We start from the raw sequence: 18258 nt of genomic DNA on the forward strand, positions 1-18258 counted from the left end.
GTGAATGTGAGTGAATAAGGCTGCTTCTGTTCCAAGCACTACCTCACAAATGTGGGAAATGGTGAACATACAAATGAAAAAGAAAAATTCATGTTTGTATGCCGCTGCCAACATTAGTAAGAAAATGTGAGAAACCAATGAAGAAAAGGCCTAATCACTCACATCCATTCTCTAGCTGTCACTGGAATAAATTATATATCGGCATCTCATGAGCTTTGAATTTCCTTTACGACTCACGGGTAAAAATACAATATAAAGCTGAATTAATACAGACAAAATTTATTATACCATTCTCTTACCATAACAAATGTATAGATATATAAAACCAATGATAGTTGCTTTTCAATACTGTGAAATGTCTTTAGTCTGGCAAGGTCACAACCAGACAAGTGCTGAACTAGCAATCTTTCCAAAATACAGATACTAGACATTTTGGGGATTCTGATGGTTTTGCAAACATTAATAGTCCAGAAATTCATACTAATTCTATTACTGAAATGCAGTCATCTAATTCACAGCACTCTTATACTATGGGGACTCCTTGTTTGATGTATTAAATGCATTCCTGAAAAGTATCACTCTAAGTAAAATCACTTTCAGCAAAGCTAACTTTATCAGGCTTGCTTTCATAAATGGCATCATGTTCCTCATGAATATTTCTGGACACACTTCCTCACATACTCTGTTTGATGTAGTATTTACATTCATTAAAGATAATCATTATGTGGCAAAATAAAGTGCTTAACTAATAACAACAGGACATCACCTGCTATCATATCACTTTATCATATTACAGTCATCCACTGTTGTATCACTTCTCATACTTACAAATCCACAGTTTTGCACTAGATGCTAAGCACTCTTTACTCACATTAGCAGAGCTGTAATACAGGTATAAATAATTAAATCTTCAATACCTAGCTCTTATGCACCAAGTGGGGATAAGCATGGGAGGTCTGAGAAACTTTATTTATACCAGTTCTGAATGCACGGACATTATGTGTACGCTTCAACATTTGCACCCAAAGTTATTAAAAAGGTGAATATTTTATTGAATGTTTACAATAAGAGGTACCTTTTCATGAATCTCTCAACTTTATACCCTCAGGAAAATCGTGAGCTGAATGTTAATATCAATCCAGATAAAGGACTGTATGATGTTATGAAAATCTTGTCGAACAGTTATGCAAATGTTTTACAAGTGAAAATCTGACAGCAATCATCAAAGAGTACTGTGGGTACACTGCATCATGAGAAAGCATCTGTGTATGCATTAATGTGATTCCATTCTTAAGTTATTCTTATTTATTTATATTTATTTTGCTTTGTCGGTCTCCCACGTTAGCAAGGTAACACAAGGAAACAAATGAAAGAATGGCCCAACCCACCCACATACACATGTATATACATACACGTCCACACACGCAAATATACATACCTATACATCTCAATGTACACATATATATACACACACAGACATATACATTTATACACATGTACATAATTCATACTGTCTGCCTTTATTCATTCCCATCGTCACCTCGACACACATGGAATAACAACCCCCTCCCCCCTCATGTGTGCAAGGTAGCGCTAGGGAAGACAACAAAGGCCCCATTCGTTCACACTCAGTCTCTAGCTGTCATGTAATAATGCACCGAAACCACAGCTCCCTTTCTACATCCAGGCCCCACAGAACTTTCCATGGTTTACCCCAGACACTTCACATGCCCTGGTTCAATCCATTGACAGCACGTCGACCCCGGTATACCACATCGTTCCAATTCACTCTATTCCTTGCACGCCTTTCACCCTCCTGCATGTTCAGGCCCCAATCACTCAAAATCTTTTTCACTCCATCTTTCCACCTAAAATTTGGTCTCCCACTTCTCCTCGTTCCCTCCACCTCCAACACATATATCCTCTTGGTCAATCTTTCCTCACTCATTCTCTCCATGTGACCAAACCATTTCAAAACACCCTCTTCTGCTCTCTCAACCACACTTTTTATTTCCACACATCTCTCTTATCCTTACTTTACTTACTCGATCAAACCACCTCACACCACATATTGTCCTCAAACATCTCATTTCCAGCACATCCACCCTCCTGCACACAACTCTATCCATAGCCCATGCCTCGCAGCCATACAACATTGTTGGGACCACTATTCCTTCAAACATACCCATTTTTGCTTTCCGAGATAATGTTCTCGACTTCCAAACATTCTTTAAGGCTCCCAGAATTTTCACCCCCTCCCCCACCCATTGATTCACTTCCGCTTCCATGGTTCCATCCACTGCCAGATCCACTCCCAGATATCTAAAACACTTTACTTCCTCCAGTTTCTCTCCATTCAAACTTACCTCCCAATTGACTTGACCCTCAACCCTACTGTACCTAATAACCTTGCTCTTATTCACATTTACTCTTAACTTTCTTCTTTCACACACTTTACCAAACTCAGTCACCAGTTTCTGCAGTTTCTCACATGAATCAGCCACCAGCGCTGTATCATCAGCGAACAGCAGCTGACTCACTTCCCAAGCTCTCTCATCCACAACAGACTTCATACTTGCCCCTCTTTCCAAAACTCTTACATTCACCTCCCTAACAACCCCATCAATAAACAAATTAAACAACCATGGAGACATCACACACCCCTGCCGCAAACCTACATTCACTGAGAACCAATCACTTTCCTCTCTTCCTACACGTACACATGCCTTACATCCTCGATAAAAACTTTTCACTGCTTCTAACAACTTGCCTCCCACACCATATATTCTTAATACCTTCCACAGAGCATCTCTATCAACTCTATCATATGCCTTCTCCAGATCCATAAATGCTACATACAAATCCATTTGCTTTTCTAAGTATTTCTCACATACATTCTTCAAAGCAAACATCTGATCCACACATCCTCTACTACTTCTGAAACCACACTGCTCTTCCCCAATCTGATGCTCTGTACATGCCTTCACCCTCTCAATCAATACCCTCCCATCTAATTTACCAGGGATACTCAACAAACTTATACCTCTGTAATTTGAGCACTCACTCTTATCCCCTTTGCCTTTGTACAATGGCACTATGCAAGCATTCCACCAATCCTCAGGCACCTCACCATGAGTCATACATACATTAAATAACCTTACCAACCAGTCAACAATACAGTCACCCCCTTCTTTAATAAATTCCACTGCAATACCATCCAAACCCGCTGCCTTGCCGGCTTTCATCTTCCGCAAAGCTTTTACTACCTCTTCCCTGTTTACCAAATCATTTTCCCTAACCCTCTCACTTTGCACACCACCTCGACCAAAACACCCTATATCTGCCACTCTATCATCAAACACATTCAACAAACCTTCAAAATACTCACTCCATCTCCTTCTCACATCACCACTACTTGTTATCACCTCCCCATTAGCCCCCTTCACTGAAGTTCCCATTAGCTCCCTTGTCTTATGCACTTTATTTACCTCCTTCCAAAACATCTTTTTATTCTCCCTAAAATCTAATGATACTCTCTCACCCCAACTCTCATTTGCCCTCTTTTTCACCTCTTGCACCTTTCTCTTGACCTCCTGCCTCTTTCTTTTATACATCTCCCACTCATTTGCATTTTTTCCCTGCAAAAATCATCCAAATGCCTCTCTCTTCTCTTTCACTAATAATCTTACTTCTTCATCCCACCACTCACTACCCTTTCTAATCAACCCACCTCCCACGCTTCTCATGCCACAAGCATCTTTTGCGCAAGCCATCACTGCTTTCCTAAATACATCCCATTCCTCCCCCACTCCCCTTACCTCCTTTGTTATTCTCGTAACAATCAAATAATTGTAAAACATTTACCAATGAGAAAATAAATTGGGGAAGATTATAGAAGTACCAAATTTATATCAAACTTAAACATGTCTAGCAGGAAACATAACAAACATCATCTTCTTGAGATTAAACACTGAATGCCACCAATAACCACTAAATGAATGTCATTAGGAATCTATGTATACTATATGCATCTTTAAATGCAATGGATACACGTGTAATGCAAGTATTTATATACGAGACATCAGTAGGGTGTTGGGTTAGGGAAAAAACTTACATGCCACCAGGCAAGAATGTCAACACTGCAGCACTTACAATAATCCTATCATATCTCTCACTAGAATTTGTTGTTTCTCCCGAGGTAAGGTGATGACTGCATTACTTGTTTCTCAGTCATTTTGTTTTTTCTTCTATGATATTCTTACAGTTTATAGCAGAGAGACTGCTTTTTACAAGAAAAACACCCATTTTCTGGAGATTGGAAAGTATGGTGTCAATGTAACTGAGAGAATGCTTTTTAAAAGAAAAACACCCATTTTCTGAAGATTGAAAAGTATGGTGTCACTGTCACATTATCTGATTTGATTGTTTTTTTTTTTTTTTTTTTTTTTTTTTTTTTTTTGCCGCTGTCTCCCGCGTTTGCGAGGTAGCGCAAGGAAACAGACGAAAGAAATGGCCCAACCCACCCCCATACACATGTATATACATACATCCACACACGCAAATATACATACCTACACAGCTTTCCATGGTTCACCCCAGACGCTTCACATGCCTTGATTCAATCCACTGACAGCACGTCAACCCCGGTATACCACATCGCTCCAATTCACTCTATTCCTTGCCCTCCTTTCACATTCCTGCATGTTCAGGCCCCGATCACACAAAATCTTTTTCACTCCATCTTTCCACCTCCAATTTGGTCTCCCTCTTCTCCTCGTTCCCTCCACCTCCAACACATATATGATTGTTTTATAAATTCATAAACTATAAACAGAAAAGCAATAAACTGTTCACATTAACTGAAATTTCATTTGGCGACTGGTCTTTTTTACAGTATTAATGGTGTATCTAATTTACTCTACAACAATCCTCTTGAATTTGCTAGTAATCACTGGTCTTTGGTGATAATTCAGACTTTAGGTATACCAAAAAATTTTCCAAACCATAGAAATTTTGACTAAGCCAAATTGTTTTTTCTGAACCATAAATGTTTCTGAACCACAGATCACCAGATTAAAGACATTTCATCATTAAGCAGCAACAATATAGTTATTGTAAATCAACTTTCAAAATATATCCACAAACACAAATTTGTCATATAAATTCAATCATATCAAATTCTCAATTGACAACTTATTATAAAAAAACTGACAAAAAATGTGATCAAATACAGTAATCAGTACAATGAATTACAGCAGGAAACAGTTACAACAAATATATTTCAAACTGATAATCTTGGGCATCATACAGGTCCATAAAGATCATTAATGTCCTGTAATAAAAGGTACACTTTTGATAAATCTGAATAAATGCACAATGTGATGTTTCAAATATTCTCAGATTAAATGTATGCAAGTATCTTTTTTTAAATCCTTGATGCTCAAACTACAGTATCAACAACAATGATCTTTTTAATCTACTTAAAACTGAGGTTTGTTATCTTATTACAATAATAATATCCATTCCATAAAAACTCAATCTATGAATACAGAAATATAAAATTAACCCTTAAACAGCAGCCAACATCAACTGATGTTCTCGTTGGAAATAGTTGCCAGCATCAACTGATGTTCTACCAGTTTGGCTTCTGTACATATGTCCAGCTAAATCATTGCATAATAGCCCTTAGAGAACTCTTCTGTCACCAAGAAGGCAAGGGAAAAATTCAGCTATCTTCAGAAGCCCTATAACCACCACTGAAAGTGAATGGCTTTAAGTACACAATGAATCCAAAGAAAGTACGTACAGTAAAACCCTGTTCTACTGTACTTCAACGTATCACAACTAACTTCTAGCAGAACTTCTGGACTCTGCTGAACTAAGTGTGGGATATAACAGAGGATTTTGTGAAAGTCTGTTACATCACAAATTCAATCCAGTAAGGTAAGTAACTAACAGACTAAGTTTGGTATGTAATGGAATAGTCTGCTAGTTCCTGACCTCAGTCCAGGATGCTGGGTATCAGAAGAATTTGTGACAGCCTGACGAGTATCACCTTGGTGCTCTTATTCTTGATTTCACTACCATAAGTACATCAAAAATAATACAAGCTCAGTACTGTATAAAGAAAAAACATTACTTCCATATCTTCCTTCATTACCAGGAGCTATCAAATTCGTTAATCACAATCCTGCCAGATTCTCAAATACCACTGAACCAAACCAACACAAACAAAGCCATATAATTATGTGCAATTTTATTGCACTGAAAGCTAATCAATCACTTTATAAGAGAAAAAAAACTGTTTTCCTTACTTTTTTGCACACAGGGCCATTCCCTCTTTTTAATGGTTAATATAGAAATCCTTCACAAATAAAGAAAAAACTAAGCTTATAATAAACTTACCAATAAATCAACTCTTATCCTTTTCTTTCCTTGCTGCTCTCCTGATGCATCGAGGGCATTCCTTTTGTCCTCTGGCACACATAGCATGATACACTCCATAGCATATCCCACACTGGAAAAGTATGAATTTTCTTGGTTTAAGGCAAAATACATGCAAATATGTACTACTTCAGAGAACTTCTATAATGCTTACCTTTCATATTCCAATACATGCAACGTATGCTAGTGAAGGATGAAATCTTTATATTTTGAAGTTTAGCAGAAACTTGTTTTCTCAACAGTAGCAGCTCCTGAACATGCAAATTAGTGGAACTGCTGATGACTTACATGCCATGACTAGAAAATTACAGCCGATAAATATTTACTTATCTCAGCTTTACGATATGTGTACGCATAACTTTAGCTTAATTGCTTATACACAGCACTTTACTTAAGGTACAGGATATGTTGATCAGGTTTTTACTTGGAAAAACATGTATGAGAAATGCTTGGAGAAACACAGAGCTATATATATGGCACTCATGGATCTAAAGCCTATGAAAGAGTTGATAAAGATGCTTTGTGGAAGGTGTGCCTGATTAGGAAGAGAAGAGGGTGAGTGGTTCCAGGTGTAGGTGTGGGTGTTTCAAGAGTGTGTTATGTCATCATGGCTGTTTAATTTGTTTATGGATGGAGTGAAGAGGGAGGTGAATATGAAGGTCTTGGAGAAAGGGGCTGGTCTGCTGTCAGTTAAGAATGGGTGGATGGGGGGTTAAAGGGGGAGGTTTAGAGCAACTGGAATGAGTCTGCTGTTTGCTGATAACATGGCTCTGGAGTCAGACTAAAGCCAGAAACACCAGGAGCTGGTTTCTTAGGATGAGAGTGTGTGAAAGGAGAGAGATGTGAGTAACTCTGAACAAAAGAAAGATCAATTTTAACTGTGAAGAGAGAAAGATTGACTGGAAAGTGAGTTTGAATAGAAAGAGCAGGAAGTTGAGTGTTTTATACAACTGGAAGTGGATATGGAAGTAGATGAAACCATGTGAGCTGAAGTAAGCCATATGGTGGGTTATGGGGCTCAGATCTTTGGTGCATTGAAGAGAGTGAGAAGAGAGAGGTCACTGTCAATGAGGGTAAAGAATGGTATGCTTGACATTATAGGAGTACTAACATATCAACAGTTTTGTATGGATGCAAGGCATGCACCACATCAGTGGATGCGTTGGACATGAAGTGTATGAAGGGAGTGTTGCCTGAATAAGAAATGATAGGGTAACAGAGGTGTGGTAGCAGGAAGAGTATATACGAAAGATAAAGAGGGTGTGCTGAAATAATGTGGACACAGAAAAAAAAAGGTATAAGTTTGTTGAGTATTCCTGGTAAATTATATGGGAGGGTATTGATTGAGAGGGTGAAGGCATGTACAGAGCATCAGATTGGGGAAGAGCAGTGTGGTTTCAGAAGTGGTAGAGGATGTGTGGATCAGGTGTTTGCTTTGAAGAATGTATGTGAGAAATACTTAGAAAAGCAAATGGATTTGTATGTAGCATTTATGGATCTGGAGAAGGCATATGATAGAGTTGATAGAGATGCTCTGTGGAAGGTATTAAGAATATATGGTGTGGGAGGCAAGTTGTTAGAAGCAGTGAAAAGTTTTTATCAAGGATGTAAGGCATGTGTACGTGTAGGAAGAGAGGAAAGGGATTGGTTCTCAGTGATTGTAGGTTTGCGGCAGGGGTGTGTGATGTCTCCATGGTTGTTTAATTTGTTTATGGATGGGGTTGTTAGGGAGGTGAATGCAAGAGTTTTGGAAAGAGCGGGCAAGTATGAAGTCTGTTGTGGATGAGAGAGCTTGGGAAGTGAGTCAGTTGTTGTTCGCTGATGATACAGCGCTGGTGGCTGATTCATGTGAGAAACTGCAGAAGCTGGTGACTGAGTTTGGTAAAGTGTGTGGAAGAAGAAAGTTAAGAGTAAATGTGAATAAGAGCAAGGTTATTAGGTACAGTAGGGTTGAGGGTCAAGTCAATTGGGAGGTGAGTTTGAATGGAGAAAAACTGGAGGAAGTGAAGTGTTTTACATATCTGGGAGTGGATCTGGCAGCGGATGGAACCATGGAAGCGGAAGTGGATCATAGGGTGGGGAGGGGGCGAAAATTCTGGGGGCCTTGAAGAATGTGTGGAAGTCGAGAACATTATCTCGGAAAGCAAAAATGGCTATGTTTGAAGGAATAGTGGTTCCAACAATGTTGTATGGTTGCGAGGCGTGGGCTATGGATAGAGTTGTGCGCAGGAGGATGGATGTGCTGGAAATGAGATGTTTGAGGACAATGTGTGGTGTGAGGTGGTTTGATCGAATGAGTAACGTAAGGGTAAGAGAGATGTGTGGAAATAAAAAGAGTGTGGTTGAGAGAGCAGAAGAGGGTGTTTTGAAGTGGTTTGGGCACATGGAGAGAATGAGTGAGGAAAGATTGACCAAGAGGATATATGTGTCGGAGGTGGAGGGAACGAGGAGAAGAGGGAGACCAAATTGGAGGTGGAAAGATGGAGTGAAAAAGATTTTGTGTGATCGGGGCCTGAACATGCAGGAGGGTGAAAAGAGGGCAAGGAATAGAGTGAATTGGAGCGATGTGGTATACCGGGGTTGACGTGCTGTCAGTGGATTGAATCAAGGCATGTGAAGCGTCTGGGGTAAACCATGGAAAGCTGTGTAGGTATGTATATTTGCGTGTGTGGACGTATGTATATACATGTGTATGGGGGGGGTTGGGCCATTTCTTTCGTCTGTTTCCTTGCGCTACCTCGCAAACGCGGGAGACAGCGACAAAGTATAATAAAATATAAAATAAGAAAAAAAAATGAGAGGAAAGGCTGACTAAGAAGGTACGCATAGCAAAAGTGGAGGGAAGAAGAATGGGGATACCAAGGATGAGGTGGAAGGATGTAGTGAAAGATGCTTGGAGTAATCAGGGCCTGAACATGCAGGAGAGTGTGAAGCATGTATGGGATAAAGATAGTTGTAGCAATGTGGCAACCAGGAGGTAATGTGCTGGTAGTGAGTGGAACCAGGCCAAAAACTTACAATTGTTATAATTAGTCAAGGAATTAACAAATTAACATTAATGTAATTAACCCAAGTGTGAACAACATGCACAGTTTTATGAAATGCACTTTTTCATCCTAAATTCTTATGCAGCATTAAAATCTGAAGCAACTGCAAACTTCACCAGCATTCCACCAAAATACCTTAAATTCTTCATGATTTTTTTTGGTACCTTGAATTTTGTTCAAAATCTTTACATTACTGCTATTAGGCATGCTAAATGAGAATCTGTAGTCAAATATTTATATTCAGACTAATTAATTAAGTAATTAACATAAGAAATCACATATATATTGAGATTTTCATTAAAATTTGAAGTACTTGCAAATTTAATCAAAACACCTTGAATTTTTTGTTGACACCTTGGATTTAACATGCTGAATGAGAATCTATTGTCAAAAATTTACATTTAAGCAAATTAGTAAAGTAATTAGCATATTAATGTTATAGCAATCCACCTAAGTGTTAACATGTTTTTTTTATACAGAATGTAGTTATTTCACTTCAAATTCTTATTCTGCATAAGGAATAACATCTACGTTGAGATTTTCATGAAAATCTGAAGCACCTGCAAATTTCACCATTATGCCACCAAAATGCCTTAAATTTTTCATGATTTTTTGACACCTTGGATTTTGTTAAAAGTATCATGTCAAAAGCTTACATTTTGGCTTACAAATTTCACCAAAATACCTTTCATCTTTCATTATTTTTTTTTTGACACCTTGAATTCTGTAACAAATCTCACCAGAGGTGTTATTTGGTATACTGAATGAGAATCTGCTGTCAAAAAGTTACATTTGGGCTATTTAATCAACTAGCAAATTAATATCATGGCAATCAACCTAAGAGTTACATACACAATTTCATGAAATGCAGTTTTTTCACTCCAAATTCTTAATCAGCAAAAACATAAACATTTAAATTTTCATTAAAATGTAAAGAACTTTAAATTTCACCAAAATACCTAAAACTTTTTTTTTTTCAAAATCTTGCATCTAGTTCAAAATCGTACCTTTGGTGCTATTAAGCATGATGAGTGAGACTGTCAAAATTCATTTTCAAGCTACTTAGTCAAGTAATCAACAAATGAATATTAAGGTAATCAACCTAAGTGTAAATAATAACGTGCACAATCTTATGAACCGCATTTTTTGCACCCCAAACTCTTATTCAGCATAATGAATAAAAGATATAGTGAGATTTTCATTAAAAGCTGAAGCACTTCCAAATTTCAACAAAATATCACCAAAACAACTTGATTTTTTCATGATTTTCTTCTTTCTTACATTTAGGCTAATTAGGTAAGTAATTAGCAAATCATTTTATGGTAATTAACTCATGCTAATAACATGCAAAATATCATGAAACACATTTTTCATCCCAAATTCTTAAGCAAAAAAATGACATCTATAATAGGATTTTCATGAAAATCTAAAGAACTTGCAATCTTCACCAAAATACCCGAACTGTTCATGATTTCTTTTAAACCATGGATTTTGTTCAAAATCTCACCGAAGGTGCTATCAAGAATGCTGAATGAAAATCTATTGTCAAAAACGTACATTCTGGCAAATTAGTTATGTAATCAGTAAATGAATATCAAGGTAATTAACCCAAGTGTTATGAAAACATATACAATTTTATGAAATGCACTTTTTTCACTCCATATTCTTATTCGGTAAAAGGATTAAAATCTATCTAGAGATTTTCAATAAAATTTGAAGGGCTTGCAAATTTAATGCTAAAAAAATGCTACTAAAACACCTTGATTTCTTCAATCTTTTTTATGCCCCTTGAGTTCTGTTGGCATGATAAATGAGAATCTGTTGTCAAAAACTTACATTCAGGCTATTTAATCAAGTAATTAGCAAATTAATATAAAATCAATTAACTTGTCTTAATCACATGCACAATTTCATGAAATGTACTTTTTTCACCCCAAATTCTTATTCAGCATAAGGAATAACATCTATATTAAGATCTTAATAAAAATTTGAGGAACTTCCAAATTTCACCAAAATACGTTGAATTTTTCACAATCTTTTAACACCATGGATTTTGTTCTTGGCATTTATAAATTTAGTGGTGTCATCAGTGGCAGCTCATGCATAGGCACAGTTGAGCTCTTCATGTCAATGCAAGAGCAGGCATACATCTGCACCTAAAGCAGAAAAATAATGTGCCAACCCATGCCAACAAATTATTCATTTAATAATTCTTTCAGAACATAATCATACAATTTCAATATTTCTAAAACATGGCAACACAAATAACTCAAGTTTACTTTATATACGACACCAATTCAGAGGAGGACAACCAATTTGGAGCTACATTACTTGAAGCCTCAGTGCCTCAGACTGTAGATAAATCACAACTACTGTTCCTCAATTTCTTTTTGACAACAGCATGAGGTGGCTTGTCTAACCCAATCACCCAGCATTTCATATTCACAAAACAATTAAACTATCACGTTTGGTGTTTATAGAAAACAGAGAAATAACTGCAAAACAAATTTCAGAAATTTCTTGACATAATTCTTTCTTTTTTCTTTCAAACTATTCGCCATTTCCCGCATTAGCGAGGTAGCGTTAAGAACAGAGGACTGGGCCTTTGAGGGAATACCCTCACCTGGCCCAATTCTCTGTTCCTTCTTTTGGAAAAAAAAAAAAAACGAGAGGGGAGGATTTCCAGGCCTTTTCCATTATGGCAAGCTGCATGAATCTCGCCCACTCATGGGCTGACAACGTGGGTAGAAATTTTGCCCACTTGCTGGCCAATGACACAGGCTGTTATTTAGATCCTAGTGTTTGATTTTTTGATGAACAGATTTTGCATTGCTAAAGCCACAACTATTGCACAGCCAGTCAAATGAGCCCTTTTTTTTGCTTCTCTTTTTATGACTGGAAGGTATTGTTCTGTGATTTGCTTTTGGTGTGAGGTAAGAAATACTTTCATTGCTTTTCTTTCTAGAGAATATACAAATTTTTGAAATTATGTATAAACAAGCTAAATCTCCAGTAATGCTGGAAAGAAATTGTCATGTAATCTTACTTATTTTTTCATTTACTGAAAAACCCATTTTTGTTGATTCATTCACAGAAGAAGAAAAACTATTCTACTACATTCATTTCACACATGTTTGCCTATCTATATTCTATCTATATCTCTGATGCCTGTTTCCAACTGGAACTCCCTTAAGGGGGTGGCCAAGGCAATAGTCTCCATAACTAGAGAACTCCAGTGCCGCATCTTAGCCTTTATGCCTCACCCTTAACGGGCCACCGACAGAGGGCAACTCTAGCAAAGAGCTTGCAATGGTTCCTACTGACTACTACTACATAATGCCCTTCCTAATGTTCCTACCTATTACTTCTACCTAATGTTTCTACTTAATGTTCCTTCCTACTACTACTATCTATTACTCCAATCATTTTGCCAAAAAGGCAGGGCTAGCACATAGTGCTCACTGCAAGAAAATCTAAACTACAAAGAATGAGCTGTGTGGGTTAACTGTTGTCAAGTATGAAGTACAACAGGGAAAGATTGCATGTTTGTGGACAGAATGGCAGTAGTACACATGTGGGTAAAAAAAAAAAAAAAAAAAAAAAAAAAAAAAAAAAAAAAAAAAGAGTTACCTGGGTTAGAGGAGTGCAACTTGACAATTATGAAAAAAGCTGGCTCACTACACAGCCATCACTAACCCTCCCAATACTCGGGTGGATAGTACTGGTAATGTACCTCCCTGGTAGTTGACTGCCAGCCAACTACCTACATTTTGCAATATGTGCCAGAAACAAATGTGCCAGAAACATATGAAGCAATGGCCTCATTTGTTCAGATATATAGACAAAATAATCCTATACTTATTGCAGGAAAAAACAAGAAGATATGCAAGCAATTTTAGCCACAAGTGAGGGGTTCTAGCTGTGTGGGTTTGTAGTGACCACTAGGGAAGATTGGAGGTCTGAGAACCTTAGCACTGTAGCCAGCATCATCACAGGTAAAGACGAATGGTAAAGTTATAAATATCTTCATTACTTCAAAGAGCTATCACACTGATTATATTTTATAGTAATATGCTGTGTGTGTAAATGATCAACTGTCAACCTAAACACAATAAAAAGATGAGGCAAGCAAACATTCTCAATAAATTTTCTGGTCTTGAAAGATGAGTCAACTATAAGTCCTTCTAATTGCAGTCATAAGCCACACAGGCTGTCAGTGGAAAAACAGAAGTAACCCTCAATAATACTGTTAAAGCTTTCTGCAAAGATCAACATCCAAATCCTATAAAAAATAAGAAATAAAACACTTCAACTGATGTTCATTATTAAATGGATGATTTCAACGGGGTTGCAGAATTGTACGAGAACAAACATCTCAACATTAAATACATATTGGTGGTCTGCTAACAACACAAATGATTTCAACTCCATCATGAATCCATAAGAAGATTATTCATTGGGATAGATCAACTAGTCTTTTAACCTCCATGTGGCAGAAGAAGCCGGAGCTGTGGTTTCAGTGCATTACACATGACAGCTAGAGACCAAACTGCACAAGTTGGTGACCAAGATCAGCAGACTGAGAGAAAAGAGGAAGGTGTGAGTAAATGTGAACAAGCAAGAACATTGGCTTTAACAGGGATGAGGGACAAGTTAGTTGGAGTGTGAGTTTGAATGGAGAAAAATTGGAAGTGAAGTGATTTAGAGACCTGGAAGTGGACATGGCGGTGAATGAAACCATGGAAACAGAAGTGAGTTATAGGATGGGTAAGGGAGCAAAAGTTTTGGGAGTACTGAAAAATGTGTGGAAAGAGATGTTATCTGGAAGGGCAAAAATAGTTATGTTTGAAGATATACTAAACCCATCAGTATCATCTGAATGCATGGCATGGGGTATAGATATGGCTGTATGGAGGAGGGTGGATGTGTTGGCAATGAAATGCTTGAGTTTTTGGTGTGAGGTTTGATCAAATAAGTACTGAAAGATTAAGAGACAGGTGTGGTAATAAAAGGAGCGTGGTTGAGAGTTTTGAAGAGGGTATGCTGAAATGGTTTTGACATATGGAGAGAATGAGTGAGGAAAGGTTGACAATGAGGATACATATGTCAGAAGTGATGGGAACAAGAATGTAAAGACCAAATTGGAGATGGAAAGATGGAGTGAAAAAGATTTTGAGTGATCGGGCCAGAACATGCAGGAAGATGAATGGCATGAATGGGATAAAGCGAATTGCAACAATGTAGTATACAGAGGTCAATGTGCTGTCAATGGTCAGAGCCAAGGCATTTAAAGTATGTGGGGTAAACCATGGAAAAATCGGTGTGGCATGGTTTTGGATAGGGAGCTGTGGTTTTGGGTTATTTCACCACAGCTAGAGAATGGATGTGAGAAGATGCAGCCTTTTATTCTTGTTTGTCCCTGGTGCAACCTTACTAACACAGGTCACAGCTGCTGAAATGGTTTCGACATATGGAGAGAATGAGTGAGGAAAGGTTGACAAAGAGGATACATATGTCAGAAGTGATGGGAACAAGAATGTAAAGACCAAATTGGAGATGGAAAGATGGAGTGAAAGAGATTTTGAGTGATAGGGCCAGAACATGCAGGAAGATGAATGGCATGAATGGGATAAAGCAAATTGCAACAATGTAGTATACAGAGGTCAATGTGCTGTCAATGGTCAGAGCCAAGGCATTTAAAGTGTGTGGGGTAAACCATGGAGAAATCGGTGGGGCATGGTTTTGGATAGGGAGCTGTGGTTTTGGGTTATTTCACCACAGCTAGAGAATGGATGTGAGAAGATGCAGCCTTTTACTCTTGTTTGTCCCTGGTGCAACCTTACTAACGCAGGTCACACCAATCAGGTATGAAATATTCATTTATCTATTATACTTGTAACAATTTCCCGTGTCAGCGAGGTAGCGCCAGGAAACAGACAAAGAATGGCCCATTCACACACATACATACATAAATGCCCATACATGCTGTCATGTCTAATGCACCAAAACCACAGCTCCCTATCCACAATCAGGCCCCACAGACCTTTCTAAGGTTTACCTCAGACACTTCACATATCCTGGCTCAGTCCACTGACAGCATGTCGATCACAGTATACCACATTGTTCCAATTCACTATTCCTTGCTTGCCTCACACCCTCCTGTATGTTCAGGCCCCAATCGCTCAAAATCTTTTTCACTCCATCCTTCCACCTCCAATTAGGTCTCCTTCTCCTTCTTCCCTCCACCTTTGACACATATATCCTCTTCGTCAATCTTTCCTCACTCACCTCCTTCTGCTTTCTCATCCATACTCTTTTTATTTCCACACATCGCTCTTACCTTTACATTACTTACTCGATCAAACCACCATACACCACATATTGTCCTCAAACATTTCATTTCCAGCACATCCACTCTCCTCTGTACATGCTTTGCAACCACATGACATTGTTGAAACTACCATGCTTTCAAACATACCCATTTTTGCTCTCCGAGACAACGTTCTCCCCTTCCACACATTCTTCATTGCTCCCAAAACCTTCGCCCCCTCCTCCACCCTGTAACTCACTTCCGCTTCCATGGTTCCATCTGCTGCTAAGTTCACTCCAAGATATATAAAACATTTCATTTCCTCCAATTTTTGTCCATTCAAATTTACATCCCAATTCACTTGTCCCTCAACCCTACTGAACCTAATAAACTTGCTCTTATCCACATTTACTTTTAACTTTCTCATTTCACACACTTTTCCAAACTCGGTCACCAACCTCTGCAGTTTCTCACACTAATCAGCCACCAGAGCTGTATCATCAGTGAACAACAACTGGCTCACTTCCCAGGCCACCTCATCCACAATAGACTGCATACTTGCCCCTCTCTACAAAACTCTTGCATCTACCTCCCTAACCACCCCATCCATAAACAAATTAAACAACCATGGGGACATCACACACCCTTGCCGCAGACTGACATTCGCTGGGAACCAATCACTCTCCTCTCTTCTTACTCGTACATATGCCTTACATCCTTGATAAAAACTTCTCACTGCTTTTAGCAACTTACCTCCCACACCATATACTCTTAATACCTTCCACAAAGCATCTCTATCAACCCTATCATAAGCCTTCTCCAGATCCATAAGTGCTACATACAAATCCATCTGTTTTTCGAAGTATTTCTATCGTAAGCCTTCTCCACATCCATAAATACTACATCTGTTTTTCTAAGTATTTCTCACATACATTCTTCAAAGCAAACACCTGATCCACACATCCTCTACCACTTTGGAAACCACACTGCTTTTCCCCAATCTGATGCTCTGTACATGCCTTCACCCTCTCAATCAATACCCTCCCATATAATTTTCCAAGAATACTCAACAAACTTATGCCTCTGTAGTTTCAACACTCACTTTTATCCCCTTTGCCTCTGTACAATGGCACTATGCATGCATTCCACCAATCCTCAGGCACTTCACCATGGTCCATACATACTCTGAATATCCTTACCAACCAATCAACAACACAGTCATCTCCTTTTTTGATAAATTCCACTGCAACACCATCCAAACCTGCTGCCTTGCCAGATTTCATCTTCCACAAAACTTTGACAACTTCTCTGTTCATCAAATCATTCTCCCTGACCCTCTCACTTCATACGTCACCCCGACCAAAACACCCTATATCTGCCACTCTATCATCAAACATATTCAACCTTCAAAATACACACTCCATCTCCTCACTTCATCACAACCTGTTATCACTTCCCCCCTTCACCAATGTTCCCATTTGTTCTCTTGTCTTTCATATGTTATTTACCTCATTCAAAAACATCTTTTCGTTCTCCCTAAGTTTAATGATACTCTCTCACCCCAACTCTCATTAGCCCTTATTTTCAATCCCTGCACTTTTCTCTGGGTCTCCTGCCACATTCTCTTATCACATCTCCCAGCCATTTGCACTCCTTCCTTGTAAGCATCATCCAAACACCTGTCTTTTCTCTTTCACCAACAACTTTGCTTCCTCATTCCACCACTCACTACCCTTTCTGATCTGCCCACCTCCCATTTTTCTCATGCCACATGCATCTTTTGCACATGCCATCACAAGATAATGATCAGACATCCCTCCCTGCCCCTCTCATCACAACATCCGAAAGTCTCTTTTACACGCCTGTCAATTAAACGTAATACAGTAATGCCCTTTGACCATCTCTCCTACTCACATAAGTATACTTATGTAAATCACTCTTTTTAAACCATGTATTCCCAATCACCAATCTTTTTTTTTCAGCACACAAATCCACAAGCTCTTCATTTCCATTCACAACACTATATACCCCATGTACACATTGCTCACCTTAACATTTAAATCACCCATCACTAATACCCAGTCTCGTGCACCAAAGCTTCTGACACTCACTCACCAACTCCCAAAACACTTGCTATCCTGATCTTTCTTCTCATGACCAGGTGCATATGCACCAATAATCACCCATCTCTCGCCATCCACTTTCAGTTTTACCCACATCAATCTAGAATTTACTTTCTTACACTATCACACACTCCTACAACTCCTGCTTCAAGACTAGTGCTAAACGAGCTTTATTTCACCCACTAAAACAGTGATAGGAACAGACGAAAAAAGGCCCTATTTGCTCACTTCCGTTCTCTACGCCTCAAGTGCAATAAATCAAAACCACAGCATCCTATCCACTAGCAGGCCCGAGACCTTTCTATGGTTTCTCATAGATGCTTCACATGCCCTA

General features: G+C 38.5%; 1 protein-coding gene across 1 annotated transcript in view; it reads right to left on the reverse strand.

Annotated features, from left to right (window-relative positions):
* Positions 1–4417: 4417 nt before the first annotated feature.
* The window catches only part of Plekhm1 (Pleckstrin homology and RUN domain containing M1), a 126293-nt gene continuing 112452 nt past the window's right edge, over positions 4418–18258 (reverse strand). Inside the window, exon 10 of the mRNA XM_071663407.1 lies at positions 4418–6517. Within this exon, the coding sequence (XP_071519508.1) occupies positions 6413–6517 (105 nt within the window). The 3' untranslated portion in view covers positions 4418–6412. The remainder of the gene's footprint in view (positions 6518–18258) is intronic.

Source organism: Panulirus ornatus, chromosome 1, assembly GCF_036320965.1.
Source record: "Panulirus ornatus isolate Po-2019 chromosome 1, ASM3632096v1, whole genome shotgun sequence".
NCBI classification, from domain to species: domain Eukaryota; kingdom Metazoa; phylum Arthropoda; class Malacostraca; order Decapoda; family Palinuridae; genus Panulirus; species Panulirus ornatus.